This window comes from Anas platyrhynchos, chromosome Z, assembly GCF_047663525.1.
Source record: "Anas platyrhynchos isolate ZD024472 breed Pekin duck chromosome Z, IASCAAS_PekinDuck_T2T, whole genome shotgun sequence".
NCBI lineage: Eukaryota > Metazoa > Chordata > Aves > Anseriformes > Anatidae > Anas > Anas platyrhynchos.
This window is the reverse complement of record NC_092621.1, coordinates 305,225-328,966: the sequence shown is the minus strand read 5'-3', so window position 1 is coordinate 328,966 and position 23,742 is coordinate 305,225. Positions and strand designations below refer to the sequence as shown.

Here is a 23,742-nt window from a genome sequence, read left to right as displayed (position 1 = left end):
TAACGAATTAAACTTATTTTAGTAAAGAATTCTAAAATGGTTTGCGTGTGGCCTAATCTGAAACACCTCATTCAATAAAAGTTAGTATTAATCAGTGTGCCATGTATTTTATAACCCTGTAAGAATTAAGATCATTAATTAAATGATATAGCTGAATTTCCATCGGAGTGTGCCAATTAAAAGGGATTCTGGCACGTTTCAAAGCATTCAGTTGATGTTGCGGTTTGTTCCTGCACATCAGTAACAAAGCTGAAAGCCTGCAAACAGGCTCTGACTGATTAAGTCAGGGATGCCCTGGGAATATTCCTGGGACTCTCAGTAAAGTGCAGAGTAAAGGATTACATCCTGCAGCTAGGAGGGAGTCCGCTAGGAATAGAAGTGCAGAGAGGTTCCTGCTGGAATCTTCACTGATCTTACGACCTGTTATGTGGCCACGAAGCAGGTACGCTGTTCCCACCAGTACAAGCAGTGATGCAAAGAGATATGAATGTGGAGATAATCTTGATTATATGGATTATGTGGCTCTGCCTCAGCTCCTGCTTCACTAACTGGTTAGCAGACTTAGGCTGAAATTGTCTGGATTCACAGTGAAATGCAATGTGAGCAAGTTTGTGTTTGTAATGTACTACAGACAGGCCTACCTAAAGCCAGTTTATTTAAGCCTTATGACAGAAAGAAGTTAGCAGAATATATTCTGTCCTTAGATCTTGCTGCAGTTTTGAACATTTTCTAATAGCTGACCAAGAGCACGTTCTGCACCAGCTCTCAAGTTGGGCAATACACAGTAATTGTTTTTAGCTAACTCCTCTGTTGGTGTACGTTAAGTTTATCTTTTTTTTTTTTTTTTCCTAATAGGTCCATTAATTATCATTTGTGGTATGATAAGATGCAGTAGTCCTTGGGAAACCTCTGTTGTGTTTGGTACTATGAAAATGAGCAATTAAGATGGTAGTTCATAAGCAGAAAGCCTCCAAAACAACCAAGTGAATAAGACAGAGAAAATAGGTTGGGAGGATGAGGCAAGGACAAAATGGAAAAAATAGAGAACAACAAATATTAAAAAAAAAAAAAAAAAGTATTGTACTTGCTTTTTGTGGAGGCCTTTTTTTGGTATGGACAGGTAAACAGGTTTGTAGAAACACCTTTGGCCTTTCTTGCTACCTCTTATTGGTGCTTGTGCTTTGTTGCTGCTGAGTATGCTCTGTATGCATGTCCTCTTAGATACAGTTTACCTTGGTGGATTTACTGTGGGAAAGCAATGAGATCTTCACACAGCATCAAAATGTAGCGTCAGTTAAGCAGAAAGATAAGTATGGGTACACAGATACTGCTGTTTAAGGAGGAAAGCTTATGAAGATACAGAAAATAGCATTGCCTACAACCCACCGGTGTGTTTTTATCTCTTGTTGGAAAGCCACTGTCTTTTAAGAGCTGAGGTATGAATAAGGCATTAATACCTGCTTACTAGGCCATGGTTTTCCAGATTTCAAAAAATAAAAAAAAAATAAAATAAAAGCCTTGTGCTGCAAAACAGAAAGGAAAAGAAGCAATTTTCACGTTGTTCCATTTTAAAAGAACACAATCAACATTGTTTAAATGTTTGTTGGACTACCTCTTAAAAACTACTTAAATATTTTTTATGGTCCTTTTAATACATCAAGCAGCAGTTTTCAATTGTGTGCTTTTTTTATGTTGTGCTATATTGCATACTGTAATGATGTTGCTCTACTGCTACATCATGGAAGCTGCTTCACTGAACAGTTGCTTTACAGTGAGAGCAATGCCTCCAGCTTTCTTGACAAGTTAGCTGCTTGTCCCCTCTTCAGTTAGCATGAGCATCACTGCAAGAGTAGTGTTTGCTGAAGAAAGTCTGTGTATAGGTGTTTATTAATAAAAAATAGTATGTTACCCCTTTAAAAGCTTGAAAAAGAGCTTTATTTGACTTCTGTTAGCGCTTGGCACTGGGTTTTTGTTATGAAACTACAATTAATATGGGGGGAAGGAGACATGAAAGTTATATAAAATAGATATTTTCACTTGAGGAGGAAGGAAGGAAAAAATATTTGAATGTAAAAAAAAAATAGAAAAAATAGTTATTATTGGCAACTTATCATTCTTTCTAGTGCCTACCTCCTTACTCTTGAAAAGGAAATTGCATACTGCTTTGTGGTAAAAGTAGGAAGTCGCTGTTACTTCTTTTTAAACTCCTGCTATAAAGGTAGAATGTTTCTTTTAGAATAATTAAAAAATAAAAAATAAAGTAAAACATCAATTAAATGAACAGCAATTGAACAGCAATTAAAAAATGTTCCCTATAAAGTTTTTACTTTTCTGTAGCATCTTCTTTCTGTTAGTAGTCCCATTGAAAGGAACCAGACCACTCACTGGTAGATTTCATGGTTGAGTGTAACCCTCACCTACTTGGTGGGGAAACAGAAGTAGCAGACCCAGACTAATTCATGTTAATGTTTGTCTTACTTATAGCTAGCTATAAGTGTATTGCTCTCGGGGATACTACACAGTTCATTTACCTTCATGCTCATAGTTCTTGTGTATCTTTATTTTCCACCTCCACCATTTTTTCTTCTAACCGTTTTTTTTTTCTGGAACTTTGACTTCAAATGCAGGCAGGTGATGATTTTCACAAACTGTTTTATTTTGGTATGGGTTGGAATGAGAGAACTGGAAGTTAATGCCACCTTAAGCCCAGAATAAAATGGTAAGCAAAAGTGCTGAATTTCAGAATTTTGCAGTAGATTATTCTTGATCTACTGTAATCAGTTACAATTAAATATTTTCCAAGTCAACATAGCAAACCAGTAGCCTTAACAAATAGCATTATTGGCATTTCTCGTCAGTCTGAATTACTGGCATTGCTGATGAATCTTGCAGACTGCTTGTTGCAAAACCACCATCTGGGATACGCTTAGCTGGGGTTGGAATGTTGCATGGCTCTTACGTGGCATAACACCAGGTTTCCTTTTGTAGTGCTGCAGACAAAATGCTTGGGAAGGGCTGTGAAAACCCCGTATGTTTCTGTGATTGGAGTAAGAAGTTTTGTTTTGTCGGTTTCTTACATAATCGAATAACATTCCAGGCCCTCCAGTGTTATATTGCTACTTGTTAATACATATATGACAGAAGATAAATTTTAGGAATGGTGCAGAAGGCAAGTAAATGTGGCAAGCACATTTTAAGTAGAGTTATGGTTAGTCAGGCGTTTGCAGCCCGTCAGCCTGAGCTGAATACAAAATTCACATCCCAGACCAGCTCTGTTCAGTGTCGACAGGCATGAGTCAGTGGTTCAGACCATGGTTGTTTGGTCAACTGAGGACAAACTCTGACATTTCAGAGTGGATAATATGACTATATTTAGTCATGTTTGTATGACTGTAAAGCCTTTTTGCTTCCGGCACTGGGGTTAGTATTTGTCTCGCATTGATTAAATGGATACAGGTGATTTTTTCTACTGGCAAAGTTGCCAATAGTAATAAGGCAAACTCATTTGAAACCTATTTGTAACACTGTAGTATTTCTTCTACAATGGTAGCTTTGATTCTGCTGTTATGTGCTCTGAATACTACTGTTTTTTAAAAGACACAGGTTACTGGCCTAAACTGGGAGAAGGGGGGTGTCTCTTTGTGAAGCCCCTGTCTTTCAGTAAGAAACTGTTTTATCATGAGGGAAAGGATTATTTCTCAGTTATTTGAGGATTTCTTTATACGTAGGTTAGTAAATCATTTCTAACACAACTTTGGAGATCTTGTTTTTTCTATATTCTTGCAAAATGTACACATTACTCCATCTGCAAGACTCTTACGGATAACATTTCTAAAAATATGTAAATATCTTGTTCAAAAATACCCATGCCACGAAGAACTCTTAGTTTTGCTTTTAAATCTTCACGAGTCACTGATGACATTCATAATTTCCAGGTCATAAGAGAGAACAATAATTTAAAAGGCCTTACAAAGCAAAGTTGTACAAAATGAAGTCGTTCTGCAAAGCCTTTTATTTGTGCTTGAGTTCTAGCCAGTGTTTCTGTTAAAGTCAATGAACCAGTAGCTTCTGTGATAAAACTTAACCAGAAGCATTGCTCCATAGAGACTGTCAACCACCTGCTTAGAGATCTTTGTGATGTAATACTCTAAATGAAACATTTTCACAAATGGTTTTACAGGTTCTGCTCTTTGTTCTCTCCAGTAATGGAAAGCAACTGTGAGCAGAAGTGAAGCGTGTTTCCAGCTCAGTTGCATCATTTACATTTCACCCCAAGAATGACACACAGTACCCAAAGAATTCCGTGATTCTGATTTGGCAAATGGTCAACATGTAGTTGAAGTTGTGGTTTTTTTTTTAATTATTTTTGTGTAACAAAATACTAGAAAAGAATTGGTACAGGAAGTAGTTCCTGCACTGAGAAAGATTGCCCTTCAAAGAAAAGCTTCTAAAGTATTTAGTATATCTTCAGTTTTTACTCAAATGCACAATATTTTGATACTTTACAAAGCAGATGCTGTGGTCTAGCCTGAGAAATAGATTTTGAAATTATTTATAGACTATTTGATTGATAATACTCTGTTTTGTTGGTATTGAGGATGTTGCCAATAAAATTCATCAAGAGCAAGTATCAAAGAAAGTGAAGATAATATATATATATTTTTTTTTTCTGTGTTTATTTTTTATTTCTTGTCACGGTACTTTTAGATAAAGCTGCTATGTTTGTTTCTCAAGTTTTACATAGACTCCTTGCACTATTAAGGTAATCTTTTGAGGCACGTAATAAAATTTAAATAATCTGACATGCATCTTCTATGGTCAATGGTATGTGAAAGAGCTTTGTTTTGTCAGAATCTGGCCCAAAATACCAGTATATCCTGTGGCCAATATTCTTCACCTCCGTCCCGTGAGGTTAGTCAACAGAGTCCAGAATTTAGTCCTTGGCTACTTCTTTTGGTTCACATCACAGTCACGACATTTAACCTTTTGTTTGTATTGCAGTGTTTGACACAAGAAATTATGTCTAGCTGAACCAAACCTTTTGTTTCATCTATTTTGGTTTATCGTTTAGAAGACATGCAATATCTGCCAGATGCTGCTTCCTAACCAGTGCAGTTTTGCATCACACCAGAGAATTCATCAGCATAAATCTCCATACACGTGTCCTGAATGTGGAGCAATCTGCAGATCTGTCCACTTCCAGACTCATGTTACTAAGAACTGCCTGCATTATACCCGAAGAGTTGGTTTTCGGTCAGTATAATGATTACTTTGTTGTCAATTTATATGTAATTTATGCTTTCAAAAGTAATTTTCCATTTTCATAAGCATTGTTTGTAGAATACAGCTTCATGGGTTTAAGGTTGTCATGGAAACAATGCTATTAGTACTACAAATTTTGGAATAAATACTGCATTAGAATTCAGCTTTGTTTTGGGCATCCGCTTTTGTATGTTATTAAATCGGAATATTAGCTAATCTCATCCAACCATAAAATGTCAGATTCAGGACTTCACAGTTTCTAAGGTCTAGAAAATTCAGATGTATTTTCTTAATTTCAGGTTCATAACAGACTTCTTGAGTTTTTTTCAGGACATTGAATTTTAGGCTGTTCTTTCTGGTAGAACAGTCATTTTCAGTATTTATTATCAAGAGAATTTATTATCAAGATGTGGATGGGCATACTGCACCGGTCTGGTAGCATAATAAAAACAACTTTGTAAAGTCCTTTTTGCTCTATTTGCTGTGGGAAGTCAAGATTTGTCTCTTTATACTGCTTGAAAATTATCTTCCTCATTCAAACAGCCTGCTCTTCTGGTTGTTCATTGTTACTCTTCAGTTTTCCTTTTATTCTTTCGTTTCCCTATAATGGCAACTCACTGAGAAAATGGGGATCAGAGGCATTTCATGAAAATGTTAACTTTTGAAAGGCTTGAAAATTGTTTTACCGTCAGAATTTTACTGACTCTGAGTGGCAGGCAGCACAGCGAGAGATCGGAAGAGCAACCTGTACAGCTGCTCTTTGCTCAGCAGTCCTCAAGCATTTCCATTTCATCCTATTTGACTGGGGAAGGGTGATTTAAAGTCCTGCCTACTAGAAAGCTTCTTCCCCTTCATGGTACCGCAGTTCATTTACTAGGATGGCTGTGACGTCCTTCCACAAAGGGAAGAAAGCATTTTTCCTCCATCAAGGCAGCTGCTGTGGCAATCAGTTTTCAGACTGAACCTATGGCCTGACACAACTCTCAAATCTTCATGTTTCTTTGGATTCTTTTCTTTTATCCTTTCCTCCCAAGCAGTGGTCTTTCTTGTCCTAAGTTTCTTACATCTGCTTCCTCCACTCTACTGCCCTTCCCAATAGTCTGTACCTCTTTGTGTCATCTTCAGGGACTCTTGGGCTGCACCAGTAACACCGGAAGATTCATAAATCCTTCACAGTGAATCATGATAATGTTCCTAAGCCTTCTGAGATTTATCATAAACATCTCATGTCACACTAAGTCAGAATTTATTTGGTGAGAAAAAAACAAAAATACTTAGGCAAGGAAAAGCAGCATCTGGGAAAGTTTAACTCCTCAGCATCTCTTTATCACCACGACACATGCGCTGGTGAAATGCATGGTATGTCTTGCCTCCCCAGTGGACCTTGTTTGGTTTCAGTGGTTTAGGCTAACTTCTGAACTAAATAAGCTAAAAGTGTCAACCTTAAGTTTGATTGCATCCTACTGTGTTGAGAACATGAAAGGTGATACAACAGTCAAAGAAAGGAAGGCTTGGGCCTTAAGAGTTGTTTTAATATGCAACAGTGGATGCTGAGGATCATTTATGATTTTGCATCGCTAGAGAATAAATTCCAGGCAGAATGGGATGGAGGGGGAGAGGGGGGATGCGCCCCAGCTCTATTGAGGTGACGCCATAGGAGTAGAGCTATTAAGGATTCACTGCAATGAGAGGGTCACACTTTCTACTGCTATGAAGAAATGTTCATCTCTATATAAACAGAGAACAGCTTAACAGAACCCAAAAAGGTGAGGACCATTTACTTTAGAAAATGTACTGGCAAGTGGAGACTAGATAGCTATGGACTTACTAGGATTTACTAGTTATTTACTTATTTACTAGTATTAGGGATGTAAATTAAGTGCTTAAGAAAGAAAGGGTGACATTTCATAAAATTCCATGAAGATGCATTTTAAAAGGAAAGCAGGATTGTTAAGTGCAATTTATAACTATCTAATGCTTTATTGTTATCATTAAGATGTTAAAACAGTATCCAAAAATCCAAATCCAATATCCATGTGATGTTTATACAAAAATGATCATGCTAATGTGATAGATGCCAAAATTATTATTTCAGAAGCTAGGGGCCTTCCAAGTTGAAACTAAAACTCTTACTGCAAAACACGGATCACTAAGAAATCTGTTGATTTGACAGGTTATGTTTTAATTGCTTATTGCAGTATATTTGCAGACTTACTGGGTATATATACTAAGACTGGACTGGAGGTGCATGGCACTATAAAAGGGGCCATTGTGGGTAGAAATTCTCATGTGCTAATTTTAATTCAATTTTTTAATCATTTTGTTTTAGAATAGATGCGGAAAGGTCACAAATTTTCGACATTGCAGAAGTACGTTTTTGAAAAATATTTTCAGAATTCCAATCTGATATATTGACGTGATTGTAGAGATTCAGTTTAGTTGTTCTGAATTTAAATTTACTTTTTGTTTGTTTGTTTTAATCCAAGCATTGATTTGATTACTAGCACAGAAAATCATTACCATTATGTTTTCATTAAGTCTAAACAAGGGAAGTGGTGAAAATGTTTTGCTTACTGGTTTTTCATTTTGGTGGTAGCTCCTAAATTACTGTGGTGTACCTTACATAATCCACTGCATGTGAAAAAAAAATGCATTTTATGAAAGCTCTTTACAAATTTGCAGAGGATTGAAGCATTCTTTTTATAATCAATAGAATATTTGTCTGACTCTTCTGTCTATTCTGTTGTAATATCATGAAACATGCTCTGACTTCATCTCTCTTAGATTTTACAAGTTAAAATTGGGAAAATCCTTTTTTTTCTCCTTTTTGATATGCAAATCTCTGCTTATAGTGATTCTTATTCTGTTGTTTGTACTTATAAATTGACAGTGTAATGTAGTTTTAACTGGTTATATGCATATGCTTAACTCTTCCACTTGCTTGAAAATCAGTGTTGATTCCATTTCTTTCGGTACTGCTTTATGCTAGGCTGAACTGACTCTTTTCCACTCTTTTTGCAGCTGCGTGCATTGCAATGTTGTATACTCTGATGTGGCGGCACTCAAGTCTCATATTCAAGGTTCTCATTGTGAAGTCTTTTACAAATGTCCTATCTGTCCCATGGCATTTAAATCTGCTCCCAGCACACATTCCCATGCCTATACACAACACCCGGGTATCAAGATAGGCGAACCAAAGTAAGCAAAATTACTGTTTTTACTGTACTTGCTTGCATTCTAATAACCTTTGAAATTGCATTCTGTCCTGTACTTACAATCTTAAGTCAAGTACTGAACAATCAACAGTTTGTCATCCATTTGGTAATATGTGTCATTCTTCTAATATTTTCAGGAGGTTTTAGCTAGGAATTTATTAGGCAAAGGTTAAATTTCCATGAACATAGCCATAGCAGTTCTTTAAACACAGCACTCCAATAAAGTGATGCAGTAATTACAAAAACAATTCAGCCTGCTAATGTGCTGCTTCTTGTTTTCTAATCCACTTACCTCACATGCATTTTTACTGTGAATTAAATATAATGTGATTCCAAAAAGAACTGCTAAGACTCACCAGTGCTTTTATAGTGATTTTCTTAATGTCTGGTTGAAAAGGCAGAAAAAAAGTGATTTTATTTTTTTCTGTTATGTGTTTACAAATAGTTGTCTAGGTGAATTTGGGAAATTGGTTCTTCTGGTGCCATCAGCCCTCAAGGGTTGGGGTGCACACTTGTGGCTGGGGCGTTAGATGCAGCTGCAGTTGTCTCTGGGCAGACCTTAGGCGGCTCTCGCGGGCTGCAGCCTCCTGCGGTGCCACAGAGGTGGTTCTGATCAGGCAGCTGCTCGCTTGTCAGGCTGCTATCTGCTAGATGTGTCCTCCTGAAAGCTGTAAGTTTGGGAATGGTGAGCTAGGTTTTAGCTTCACTAAAACCGTCATGTCTAAAGGACAACAATCCCCATCTGATAAGTAAGAGGTGCCAGCCTTTAAACCTTTTCCAGCCTTGCCCTGAAATTCAAAATAAATATATATACAGAGCTATTTTTATATAAGACTTTTTCTGATACAAAATCTTTTCTGGATTAAGGCAGAAGTGTTTCCACTCTTCACCTAGGTTGGTTGTATATAAACACAGTAAGTGGTTTACTGAAGGCAGTAAGAAGGAGCATAAATCAGGGTCTTCATTGTGAAAATGTTGAATATTCAAGGCAGGGGGAGCTGCAGGTGTCGACACATATGAAAATCAGACTTCAAACTGCATAGGCCTTAAGCCCAATGCCTTCTAATCACAGGCCTTTTTCTTCTCTCTTCTTCCTCTGCTGGTATGAATGCAGAACAGAGTAGATACTCAAATGTTTAACTCTGTTTTGTTCCTTTGAACTGCTTGGAGCACACAAGTACATTTTAACAAATTTCAGAGTTGAAAAAATATAGAGCAGATGAAAGAAATAAGGTATCCTGCATTGTAATAACCAGATTTCACAAGAATCTGGCATAACACTTTTTCTTCTAGCCTATTAAAAGGAGATCTGTTTGTTGGTTGTTTTTTTTGTTTTTTTTCTTTAGCAAAATAGCAACAGACTTACTGTGTCTGATACTAAATTCAGACATTTCCACCAGTGATAAGTGATACCTTGTTTTAATTCAGGATAATATCTGAGTGAGAGACTTTGACATACCAGCATTTAATCTAAAACTTGTTTAAGGTTCCCGTAATTTCCATTACAGAAAACTGAAAGATTAAGATCACCAATTGTGTAAGATACTCCACATATGAAAAGTAGAGAAGATTTACTGAGTTGTGCTTGGATCTGTTGAATTCCTCATAAATTTGGTGAATTAAGTATTTTGCATTAGTTTCCTTTCCATAGAAGAAGGTGTGTTTTCTTTAAATTTGGCCATTTAAATCAAGGTGCTGTCTCATATGCTTGCGGAATGACTAGTAAGGTTTTCCCAGTCTTTGCAATGTTTGGAGTTACTTGTTTCTGTTTCACAAGCACCTGTAGGTAGTGCAGTGTCAGCACCAGGGCACAAGATGCTCATTGATTACTGTCTGACCATTTAATGAGGTCTATTTCAGGCTATCAGCACCTGTGGTTTTCTTCAGAATTAACTGGATGTATTTATGCTGTTCAGCAGCAATGTAAAATGGAAAGTATTTTCTTGTTTGGATTAATTATTTGCTGAGGATATTTCTCACATATCTTAGTCAAGTGACATCAAGTTTTCATAGCTCAAAGTCTTTTTTATCTACTGTAGTGTGCCATATTGTACTGGAAGAAATTTTATTCTTGCTTGATGAATATGCCAGTGCCACTGCTGGTTTACCTGTCTCGTGTTACCTGCTATCTGTGCTGCACATGGCCTGCATACATTCTGAAAGCCTGACAGTTTGTTGTAAAGAAGGAATATAATAAATACAGTATTATAATACTAGAGATATTACCATGAAAGTTCAATTGTTTATTGTTATGAAGTAAGCGTTTTAAAATAAATGAAAAGCAGTGTACAGTACCCTTTTGTGTTTTAAAACAGGAAGCTTTCAAGCTTTTATGTAGTGGTTGAAGGTCATTTAACCCAGATTTTTAAATGGGAGTTTCAAACCTTATGCTGATAGGCAAATGTTTTTGAACTCCTGTCTGACCACAGAGCCTGGTTTCTAGAGGCCCTGGTCACGGCGGTGCTGCGGGAAATCAGGCTGTGTGTGTGAACAAATCAGGGGAGCTGGCAAGGATTTATTAGTTCTCCCTCATAAATGGGCCGAGACCAGCTCAGGCTCTGTTTACTTGTTCACACAATTTTTGTTTACAGGAATTAGGTTTAGCGGGTAAATGGCTGTGTGCCTCTGGCATTTACTGGAATTGTATGATTTATAATTATATTAAAAATGGTTGTTTCAGAACAGATATAGTAAACTATTTGCTGCATGAAAAATGAAGTCTATATGCAGTGATTCTCTAACAGTTGAAATTAGATTATCTTAATATAGGGAAATGGATGGCTTTCAACTTTGTCAGCTCTCTCCTGTAACATATCTAGGATGTTTTGATGTGAAACCTAAGCTTACATGTGATTTAGTTTTTTCAGTAAATATTGGAAGTCCATAGAAACAGCATTAAGGTATTTTTCATGGCTGATCTCTTTTTGGACATTGGAGAAATTCTTGTTTATGAAGCCAGATTATGAATATATACTGTACTCTCAGAACAAAATATATTATCCCACAAGTACTGTTTTTTTGCGGAAAAAAGTGCAGGAAGGAGAAATACCATGCTCTGCAAAAGCTTTCAAAATGCTAGACATCTTTAATGCAATGTGAAAGTATTTTTCTGTGATATACATGTGTTCATTCAAAGATAATATATGAATATTTATTACCTAGATTTTTGAAAAATGAAGAAGTGTATGTATCATGCCTATTTTGGTGTGTACTGTGGAGCAGGAGTAGTTAGTGAGCATGTGTAACTACGCTGGTTGTGCAGTGGCAGTACAACTGGCTGCCCTTCTCAAGGATCGTGTTGAACTTAGGCTATTGTAAATTATGTCCTGAAGAAGCATAACAGCCTTTAAACTTCAGGCAGGGCTTTAAGCTGATATATGTTAAATACCAATTACCTCAAATTTAAAGCAAATCAGCACACTCAGTTGCATGTGTTTAGGACTGAAAGTCATGCTTTCAAATGTCAGTCAAAGTAAAACTTGGTGGAGGATATAGTCACAACACGTACTGTTAGGTATCTTGGTATGAATTTGAATTAAGACAGAGGCCTGAGTTTTAAAGTTCAATCTATACCAGACAGTTCCTGTGCTTTTGTGAAAACAGAGTAATGTCATTTAGCTTTCATGGAAAGTGTAACTATTCAGCTCCTGGTGTTTTTAGAGAGAGAATTTTTTATATAAGATGAATTCACAAATAAGTGCTTTTTTTTGTAGCAGATTCACTTTCTGGTGCCAGTAGCACCTGTAAGTGTTAGTGAGTGGTGCATTACTCAAGGTGCACTTTAAGGTCTTTAAGGGACTGGGAAGAGCATTGGCAGCAAATCAAGGGAGGTGATCCTTCTCTTATCTCTTCAGTGCTGATGAGACACATCTGGAGTACTGGGTCTAGATCTGGCCTCCCTGGTAGAAGGGAGAGGTGGACATAGTGGAGTGAGTTCAGCACAGCACTACTAGGGTGATGCAGGGCCTGGTGCATCTCACATGTGAGGAGAAGGTGAGAGAGCTGGGACTGTTCAGCCTGGAGAAGAGAAGGCTCAGGGAGACCTTATCAATGTGTATCAATGCCCACCTGATGGGAAGATGAACTCCTTTTATCAGCACCCGCTCACAGGACAAGAGGCAATGGGCAGAAATTAAACCACAAGAAATTCCATCTGAACACAATAAATTACAGGTTAGTGAGGCTGGTAGTCAAACACTGGCACAGATTGCCCAGAGAGGCTGTGGAGTCTCCACCTGTGGAGATGGTCAAAACCTCACTGGACATGGTCCTAGGCAGCTGCTCCGGCTGACCCTGCTTGAGGCAGGGCTGGACCAAATGACCTCAAGAACTCCCTTCTGACCAAATGACCTCAAGAACTCCCTTCTGACCTCAATCATTCTGTAGTCTTGTGTTACTTTAGGTACATTATGAATCTGAGGCATAAAATAGGTCATAGTATATTTGATTGAATTACATAATCCTGCAATAAAAAATTTATGTTCTACAGACTTGAAATTGTTCCAACTCGGATGACTGTCTAGTTCCACAACAGATGATAAAGCAGGTTTTCCAACTTTTCTTTTGCCTCGTTTTATTTCCAAGATATTGTTCGAATAAAGATGTCATGAAATACACAGAATTAATAATTTTTAATTCTGCCAGTCCTTATTTACATCTCATTAATCCAGAACACTGTAATTTTACTCATCTTTCATTAGCACTTAGCAGTGGCATTGAGTACTCAGTAAGAGGCACCAAAATTCTGGAATTGTGGTTGTTATCAGTGGTCCATGAGCAAGGAACCAGGAGGATGACAATCTCCCTCCCAGCGGCAAGGCTTTGATACAGTCTCGTGCCTCGGGTTGTTTGCCTTGTTAGTTAGTGATCAGGTTTTGACATTTCATTACTTTTGGACAAAGTTGTTGAGGAAGATGTAAAACAGTATTATTGAAGACAGGACTTAAAGGATGGAATAAAAGTATTTGGTACCCCAGAACCAGGAAATATCATGAGGCAGTTAGTATCTGCTCTCAGCTTGTGTTCTGAGATATTAACTACAGAATTGTAGCAAGTACTTCTCTGAGGAAATTACATTTTTTCTTGGGTGTAGCGAAGGCAGCTGGCAGTAAAATTTTTGCTTCAGATTATCTTGAACTGTTCTGATGAGAAAAGACCAAGATGTTGGTTTAGAGTGCTGAGATGCTCAGCAGCTGTGTGCTGAGGGAGATGATCTATTGCATAGTAAATCTTTATGCTCTTGCTTTTCTGTTTCCCTTAAACAGTGCATCCCGTAGCTAGCGGGTGTCTGTAATAGTGCCCTGTGCCTGGGCAGATTCACGTTCTCTCTATTTCAGTCTGCATTCACTTCAGTTTGTCTGCCAGGGTGGTAATCTGCTGATTTATTTCCCCGGGAGTTGTCTCTTATAATCTCAGTTTAAACTGTTAGTAAGATAAGTGAGGTTTTATTGATGTGAGATATATGAGGCGAAACTGCATTTTAGAAACCTTTTTTTCTTCCTTACCAATTAATACCAAGAAACATTTCCTATTCCTGGCAAGCTCTTTAACACCTTCCTTACAGGAACTTACGTGGGCAATGAGAAAACTTAGCATGCTAACAAGCAGGGGTTTTGTTTGTTTGATTGTTTTTTAATGGAAATCCATTTTTTAGGACAGAGATCAACCTCTAAGTGATGGGATTAGGAAGACTGCTTTCACAGAGGAAGTGCCTGTCTTGGTACTCAGCATTTGTGCTTGAGTTTCATTTATCTTATCTGAAGTTTCTCTGAAGTACCACTACAGATGGATAATGGATTTGATTTATCTCTCATCTGATGATCTGTGGCAAATTTCTGTATTCCTTTTCTTTCACATGTCATTTCCTTTCATTCATTTTCCAAGTTAAAAAATGCATATGCTTTGAGAGAGGAAGTTGCGGTTTTGGTGGTATCTCTACATTGCTGTGATAGACAGATTCTTAAAGGCCTGTAATTGCAAAACAGGGAAATATCACCCTGTGAAGTCTCAGTTTCAGGACATTAACAGAGTCTAAATTTGTCATTCAAGAGGTTGAAAGCCATACACATTGACAAAAATTAAGTGCATCTTGAAGTGTATTACTGATTATGATCAAATCAGTAACTCCCTTAAAATACATTGCCTTTGCAACCTGAAACAGGTGTATTCAGTTACAACATGGGTTCAGGAGCTGAAGACCTGTTACTTCAGAGTACTGTAAGCGGATGTTGGTGTTATATATGTAACTGGCATATGCTATTGTTTTCTGGCTTAGTCATTTTTTTCTATTTTTCTGCTTTTTCTACCACTCCTTTATTTTGATTTTGGAAGATGTTCTGAATTAGTTTTGTTTTACCTTTTTTCAGGCAGTGCAAAATAATTGCTTAAACGTGTCAGATCTTGTATCTGCTGAGAAAAAAGTTAACATCATGATTCTTGCTGATAGATCATAAACATGACTGACACTGTTTATTGTACTTCTGTTTTTAGAATAATATATAAATGCTCTATGTGTGACACTGTGTTTACTCTACAACCTTTGCTCTATCGCCACTTTGATCAGCATATTGAAAACCAGAAGGTGTCTGTTTTCAAGTGTCCGGACTGCTCTCTTCTGTATGCACAGAAACAGCTTATGATGGATCATATCAAGGTGTGTAGGCATCTCTTGTTTTATTTTTAGATACTATTTATCATGCAATATGTGTTTTGAGAAAATGCTGTAAAAAAGGCTCAAAATAACAAGAAAGCTGCTGGAAGAAAGAGATGTTAATAATTCCAAAAGATTAAATTGTGAATATTGTTTTCAGATGTTAGTCTTATATTTCATATGGTTTTCAGCATCTGTGATGTAACCACTTACTATTTCTACATGATTGTTGATTTTGATATGCTAGGAATATCTTAGTACATTGCATTCAATATGTCATTTTATGAAAATTAAATGAGGAGATAATAATGTATAATAATAATATTGGAGTACATTGATCCAATCCTAATAACTGTTGAGCCTTATTTACAGTATTTAAAGTATTATTCCTGTTGTTAGTAGTTGAGAATGCTGAGCACGTCACAAAATGAAACCTTTAATATTCAGAATTAACTGGGGGGAACCTGTACGTTTCTCAAATGTAGAAATTTTGTGTGTGGTGTCCGTGTGTGTGTCCGTGTGTGTGTGCACATGAACACATGCACACTTAAAAAAAAGAAAAAAAACCTGAAGTGGATTTTTTCATCAATATCCTTATAATTGCTCGAAGAATTTGACTAGAAAAGACTTACTGCCATCCTTGCCAATCATGTTATTAAGAATCAGCAGTCCCCTGGCTCTAACTTGCTAGCTATACACTTTAAGTACTCTGTTACCTTGTTTTAAATACACCAAGTCTGTTAGCAGTGCTGAGATTTCTTATACATTATTATCATAATCTGGTGCCTGGCAACTGTTGAAGCGATTTAAATAGTAAAATTTATATACAGAGTAGTGAAAAATCAGATATCTTTCTTGCCTGCTAAAACTATCAGTTTGCATTTTAGCCTCAACTATGGTACTTATAACCTTAGAAATCACTAAAGTTGCATTGAAAACAAGATCAGAATTCTTGCAAAAACAGCTGGTTTTAAAGCCAGTTTTGAACATGAGTTGGAGATAGGGAAATGTCCCAAGATGTTCAGAAATGCAAGGACAATGTATTTTCTTTGTTTCTGAACTACTTTATAAATAAACAGTATAAATAAACAGTAAGAATCATCTTAGACTTATGTCAGATACCTTAAATGGTCCTCTAATGCAGCAATGCAAAGTCATATTTTCTAATTCCTTCAATCTACATATATTGCTTCTTTTCTAACTAGTTAGGCAAATTCCATACCTTGGAGTGTATGTCTTATGTACATAATTAGTTTTTCTTGAATCAGGTATTTTTGTGGAAGTGATGTTACATACGTATTTCTTTAAGACTTGAAAACCACTTTGGGACATGATGTTACTGTAGTTAGAGATAGGAACTATTCTTATGCGTTAGGGTTGCTCAGCATCTCTCATAAAGTTACACTTAGTTACCTATGTTTTGGATACTTTTCTACATTTTTGGCTATAGTTTTCCATGCCAATATTTGTACTTTTGTCCAGTATATTCTTAGCATGTTTCACTACAAATGATGCAGACAATTCTGAGAACAAAACTAGTGAATTAGAACACAGGATTTCAGTAACAGCATTACAGCTTTTGTTAAGAATTGCTAGTGCTTTTACATTTAGGATGTGTGTATGGTATTAGGAACAACAGCAGAAAAGTAAATTGGACTTGACTCTAGGGGGAAAGAAAAAGACAGTAACAGGGTATAGATAAAAGCAGAAAAGGACACAGGGAGAGGAAGAGTGCTCAACAAGGGCAGAGCTCATCCCAGCTGCAACAATCATAATTGTTTGATATGGCTAGACATAAAGCAGCAAGGCAGAGAAGACTTGGATGAAAATAGAACAGAAAGGGTTAGAAAGAGGCTCAGAAGGAGGTTATTTAAAGCTACAAAAATAACCTAGAGTAATTCCTGCAGATGGGAAGGTATCTTGTTGGCAAAATGTATGTCTTATTTTCCTCTAATGGCAAAAAAAAAAAAAAAAAAAAAAAAAAAAAAAAAAAAAAAAGGAACAGCCAGTGATAACAGGCAGTGAAGGTCTGGACTGGAGGTATAACACTTAAGTCTAGTGGTGGTATATACTGTCACTGTGACTTCAGGTTACGCTTTAATTCTTTGGGATTATTTTTAAGAAACTAAATTTCAGATATTACATTTAAAAGACATAACGAAAGTTGAGCACTAATGCCTTACATGCTGATAAGTTAAGATGGGATGGAATCTCCAGATCGATCTCCAGTTGCCTGAAACTAGAGGACCCTCCTTCCCCGCACTCAATGCTTGTACTTCATCTCCTAGTGCAGTGGGATACCCCAAAAAACTTCTTCCTTTACTACACAATTTTAATTTGTTCTTAGAAGCTGTCAGTCAATCCTGTGCACTTTGCTTTTTAATAATGTCTTAGCTTTTAAAAGTACTGGCTTTCTTTTCCAGTCGACTATTCAAATAGAACATGCTCTACAGATCAGGTTGATATTTGCAGTACAACCTGCAGGTAGTCCCAAAAGCCACACGATTCACAAAGAACTTGGTACTATAGTGTTATACTGGAGAAGCAGATTGGTATACTTACATTGTCCAAATCAAGAATATATTAGATGCTTTTTGTTTCTGAGGTTACCTGCATGTTTAGGGTGGCCAGACACATTGTCCACGATAGCTATAATGCAGATCAATATATGAGATGATTAGAATGCTGTCAATGTAAAGGGCAAGTCTGTTGGATGTGAAAGAGACCTTGACAGTGGATCCATGTTCAACAACACGTTAAGCCTGGTTTGCACTCATCTTTGTTGGCCCAGAACTCTGCTGATTCATTCCTGTTGAGTCCATGGTCATATATGAAACAGACACACAGCTGAGGTCCAGGTCTTCCTGAAACAATCATCTTCTCTGTGGGCTGAGGTATCACGCCACCATGCGACACTGGCTCCATAAACAGGGGAGGTGAAGAAGTTTTCCCATCATACTAATCAATTACCTAATCTTAAAGGCTAGAAATACATCAGTGAGGAAGGATCACTACCTAAGAGCTGCAGGGTGCTGAGCAGCTTGTTAGGCACTTAGCTGTCCCCGCCAGCCCTGAGCACCTTTGATTCCAAAAACCGATAGCAGTGTGTAGCCCTAAGCAGTTATAACCTGAGCATGCAGTAAGACGGGGCTTAGCACAGGCTTAACATAAAACATTAATATATCCTAAAAAACATAATTGCCTGATCTTTCCAGAGTTACCTTTTCTTGTCTTATTTACCGATGCTCCAAGTCAAAACTTGTCAGTAAAAACCCTGCCTTCTTGGAAATCTCTCTTTAGACACACAGTTTGAAATGAGGATGTTCAATAAACTACATTAGGTAAGTAAAGCAAGAAACTGAACTTAACCTAATGTACTTCTTGAGCCCTTTTTTTCTCCTTATTCAACAGCAATTTATACTTAACCTACATAGTCTCATTTTTTGTGAAAATATCCAGCCACTGAATGAAAATTACTACTTTAGCTATGGCTGGTGTCAATGTTGTTGGCTAGTTTCTGCCTATGCTAGACATTGTCTATATTTAATCATTGTTTCTTTAAGTTAAAAATGTGATCTGATGAAGTATGACAAAGAAGTAAATGGAGACTCATGTTTCAGTAGGTCTTCTGCATTTTATCAGTACAATTGTACACATCTGTGTTAGTTGTTTGCTTATATATATTTTTTTTATTTTATTGTAGTCAATGCATGGAACTTTGAAAAGTGTGGAAGGGCCACCAAACCTGGGGATAAATTTGCCTCTCAGTACGAAACCTACAAATCAGAACTCAACCAGTCACAACAAAGAGGACACAAAATCTGTCAACGGAACAGAAAAGTTAGAGAAGAAATCTCCTTCTCCTATAAAGAAGGGAGAGCCTAAAAAAGTCACTAGTCGTGGCTGGACATGTTGGGAATGTGATAGGTTCTTCACTCAGAGGGATGTTTACATTTCCCACATGAGGAAAGAACATGGAAAGGTAAATGAATAATACCTATTTACAAAAAGTGAGTTAAACCTGAAATATTGTCTTTTTTTTTTTTTTTAATTGTTGTGGTTTTGTAATTAATTCCTTTAAGTTCCATCATTATTTTCCTCTGTTCTTACGTGTATGTCATCTTTCTCTCTTTTGCTTCTTGGTTTTTGTCATTTTCTACACAGTTCTTTTGAGAAAATCTACACATGCTTAGTTAATTGTAGGCTTGTTCATCCAGTACCAACATTTCTTGAAGATGGAAAGAATGAAAGATGTTCCACTATTTCATCCAAGTCTTCTAATCTGATCCAGATTATTTTTTCCTTTGTGATTTCACAGTTCCTTCTGTCTTGAAAATTCATTAGCTGTTAAACTTAGGGAATGGAATCTCAATTTGCTGGTCCAATGAGCACCAAACAGCATTTCATTTTAAAGCTAGACTCACTGTAACATCAAATTACTGCTCTAATCTTACACGTGCGGGCTCAGGCAACAAGTCAGCAGAGTTGAGCAAGGTGACATTTTTTATTCAAGGCAGCTAGATGTGAGATAGCTTACTTAAAACTGACTGAAAGTGAAATATGGAAATGCTGTAGTCTCAAGTCAGCAGAAAGACAGGTTGATGTCCTTGATGCATTCTATAACTTTTCCACTTAAATTAAAAGGACTGGCAGGCGGACAGTGGTGAAACTGAACAACTTTCTTCTGCTACTGCTTCCAGGGAAGAGAGCAACAAAACTGGCTTTTTAAATTTAGCTTAAAAAGGAAAAGAATAGTGAAAAACATAACTTCACAGTGCAGTTTGAGGAGTCCATCTTCATACATTGCAGTGCTGCAAGCTAGAGTAAAGCAAAAAAGCAAAAAGTTTTGTTATTTAAGATGAATTTTCCATTTTCAGTTCAGACTTCATTCTTCCACATAGTATCACATTGTGGATTTGGCTACCAAGTTCGGTGAAGTCAGTGAGATTCTTTGGGTTGATTCAGTTTGAATCAGACCCTGTGCTACTGCTTGTACAAACACATAAGTAGTGAGTGATTCGTATATGTAGCACTTGTGATTTGTATGAGGTTACTCAAGTGCATGAGTATTTACAGAAGTGAGGTCAAAGTGCTAATTGTCAAGCACAGAACCAAAAGGGGAAAAGTAAATTTCGGTTCCTTTATTGGTTTGGTTTGTTGTTTTTTGTTGTTGTTGTTTTGCTGCAGTAGTGTCTGTGTCCCCTGTTGCCTTGCCTACATTAGCTCTCCTGATGGTACTAAAACTGTTGTACCCACCGAGAGCAAGGGTTGAAACCAGAAGGCGGTTATCAAAGTCAAAGTGAGCCAAGACTGGGAAACACAAAAGCTGAAGATTACACTGACCCAAACATCAAAAATGAGCAGGGGCTGCATGGGAGGAAAAGATGCCAGGGAGCTGGGCTTGTAGGCAGGATTCAGGGCAAGGAGAGCATGGAGCTGAAGGAAAACCAGGCGTATAGGAATTAAAGGCCAGTTCCACAGAGTCTGGACAAAGGAGCAAGGAGTAGCAGGGCAGCATTAACCCAGTGTCATGAACAGCCAGGAGCGGTGGTGCCGGGAGCAGTGCAGGTCCTCACCCCCCAGCGGGCTGGGGGCTCTGCCGGGGTCCTCTGCTGGACCCTGCGTAGCTGTGGGTGGGACCGGCCAGGGCAAGGTGCAGCCCGATGCTGCAGCACCGCGGTCGTCTGCTGTCCAGTCCTGGCCTTTGCTGTGTGCCAGGAGCAATGGCCTGATTCTTCCCTCAACAGAGAAGCAAGGAATTAAACTAAAGTACTGTGCTGCACTGAAGAGAGAGAGCAGGGCTGGAAGGGACAGCAGATTTATTTTGTCTAAGTGATGAAGAATCATCCAGAGTGGAAAAATCTGTAGTTTCCAGGATGCTGATATGCTACAATAAATGGTAGCACATTTTCAGAGGTTTCTGTGTCTCTTCAAATTTCAGTGCTTATCTCTGAAGCTGTGTTGTGCAAATTGTTTTATTCTGTTTCTAAACATTTTATGGAAAGGCTGAAAATGCCAGACTGCCGAGTGTCATCTCTAATTTTCTTATGACAACTTCAAGCAAATAGCTCCCAAGCCTGACTGAACGACCATTTTCATGCTCATCCTTGCCTTCGGTAACTCCCACTCTGTTCTTTCAGCCACGTCTGAGAGATATTGCCTTCCTGCTGTAAAGAATGCCATATTCAGGCTGCATAGCTACATTTCCAGTCACCCTTGGAACAAAACACACAAAAACAAATGATTATGATTCACAGAACTACATTTTCTTTTACCTGGTTCTCCTTTTACAGTTTGAGGGCGTGAAAGTTGGACAAACATCTCTGTTTGGTTTCTCCTGTTGCTTTAGAAGCCCATTTTTGCATTTCTGTCTATTGAAGTTCTAAGGAATTAGTGTTAATTGCTTCAGTTTCAAGCCTAGCAAGTATATTTGTGACACTTATGCTACAGAGCGTCTATAAAGAAACTCCGTAAAATATGTTACAGTCCCTGTAGTATGACTATGAACCAATTACTTACTCCTGATCCTGTAACACTCATACAATCATAGTTTACTTTCAAAATCAGTCCCTTTAGCAGCATGTGAAACGTTTTGCCCATTAGTGCAAATACGAACTCATCAATGCTTTTAGTGGCAAACAGAAGTAGGTTCAAGCTCAGATACACTTATATTTTACACTGATACAATTCTTTAAAACAACACAAAGCAACACACCTCCCCATAATATTGTCACTTCTGAATGAGCTGGAGAATCACATCCAGTCTAATCAAATCTACCTCAAAGTGACAGAAGGCAAGTAAAAAAATATTAGTACCATATAGATAATGCTTGTTCAATTAATTACAGTTTGTACAGTATAGTCCAGGGCTATTTTTTGATTGAATCCTTAATATGCCTTCACATTCTGCTTTAAGCATCCGCAAATTCTTCTCAGAGTACTGCAGTCAAAAGCATACTGCAAAACCATACTGCAGAATGTACTGATTAATGCATTTAATTAATTTGTTTGGGAATATTTCAGTTTCCTTGCTACAACTACTTGAGCTGGTAAGACAGGCCATTTGGACTGAGTTCTAGGATTGACGATGTGCTAGTCAATTTAGAGGATAGGACCATGTCATTCGTTCTTGGATCTTTTATAGCTGACAGTTTTGGAGATGTTATTTCTTCAGATACTATAGCTCCTGTGGCTGCGTTCAGCTGCAATGACATGGGTGGAGACCACTCCATCATTTTTAACTTTTCTTTCTCCTTACACTAAACTAATAGTAATATAGGATCCATAGAACTCCCCAAGTAAATGTTCCTCAAGCTGACATCAGACCATCTCTCCTCATGACTTTTTTAAGCCCTATTATCACATCAGTATTCGTGATGTTTTGCTATGGTCACTATTTAGTATGTGCCCTTCGCCTCTTTTCTTGTGGGTGATTGGTAATCTCTCCCTATCAGCAGCTGCAGAAACAATTTGGTGATGGGAAGGGTGAGATTACTTTATAGTGAAAGCAGATCTTTGACCATGCTACCTTTACTGGTCCAGAAATAATCCACTGATTTTCTGTGCTTCTTTGATGGAAGAACTTCACTTCACCCACAGTTTGTGGTACCAGTTTACAATTTTGGTAGGTGCGTGTGTAATTCATGCTGGCCACATTGCTTTGAAAGAGCTTTAATTCCTCTGACTCCTACAGTGTTGCTGTAGGAATGGTGTATAGTTGAAGATACAGTGCCAGATACTAGTAAGTATGTTTCTTTCCTATTGTTAAAGGATTTAATGCATGCACTACTTTTACTTAGCTTTATTTAGTTAATGCATTTTTCTTCTTTTAAAGCAAATGAAGAAACACCCTTGTCGACAATGTGACAAATCTTTCAGTTCGTCCCATAGTTTATGTCGTCACAATCGTATCAAGCACAAAGGCATTAGGAAGGTTTATACATGCTCGTAAGTTCTATTTATTTTTTAAACATACTAGAGACAGACTATAAACCAACAAAAACATTGTTAATTGAATTTATCTTCTTAACTGTATAAAAGCAAGTGTCTTGTTCATTCAAATGAATCATTTATTTAAATACATTTTAATTGCATTATATTAAATACAATTTAATATATTAAATACTATATTGAATATGTAAATATTTAAAAACAGTCCAAACTATTTGAGCTGTTCTGCCTGCATGAAACATAACAAACTACTCAGAACACATGTACATAAAGTCTGCAGCTTTTCAGGAGCTTTAGCAAGCAAGTCAGGAGTTCTACTGAGCTGAGAGTTTCCGTGGCTGATAGTTTTACAGTGGTGAATTTGGTTTTTAGTAGTCTCTGAAATATACAAACCACTCTTCTAATCTGCAAAAGTCAATATTAGTAGTATTTTTCTCATGCATAAAACTGTGTAATGTCGAAAAGTCCTCAGTGATATTTAAGTGGCTGGAGAGAGGACACATAATGTAATAAAAAGATCCATGTCAATCAGATAAAACATATAATAAGAAACTTTCTGCTCTATCTTTATGTGTATGTATACATATATTTGTATTTGCATACTGTGGAGCTAAATTCGATGTTATGGTAAGGATGATATGCTCACAAGTTTTATTCTGACCCATG

General features: G+C 37.3%; 1 protein-coding gene across 20 annotated transcripts in view; it reads left to right on the top strand.

Annotated features, from left to right (window-relative positions):
• Positions 1-23,742, top strand: part of ZNF532 (zinc finger protein 532) — a 53,641-nt gene that overhangs the window by 25,903 nt on the left and 3,996 nt on the right. For 19 of the 20 annotated variants that reach the window (XM_072030957.1, XM_027447164.3, XM_027447161.3 and 16 more), the window contains 5 exons: positions 5,072-5,253; positions 8,284-8,460; positions 14,967-15,129; positions 18,830-19,108; positions 22,961-23,073. In XM_072030957.1, the coding sequence (XP_071887058.1) occupies positions 5,072-5,253; positions 8,284-8,460; positions 14,967-15,129; positions 18,830-19,108; positions 22,961-23,073 (914 nt within the window). The remainder of the gene's footprint in view (positions 1-5,071; positions 5,254-8,283; positions 8,461-14,966; positions 15,130-18,829; positions 19,109-22,960; positions 23,074-23,742) is intronic. The other variant, XM_027447160.3, reaches the window with a different exon arrangement.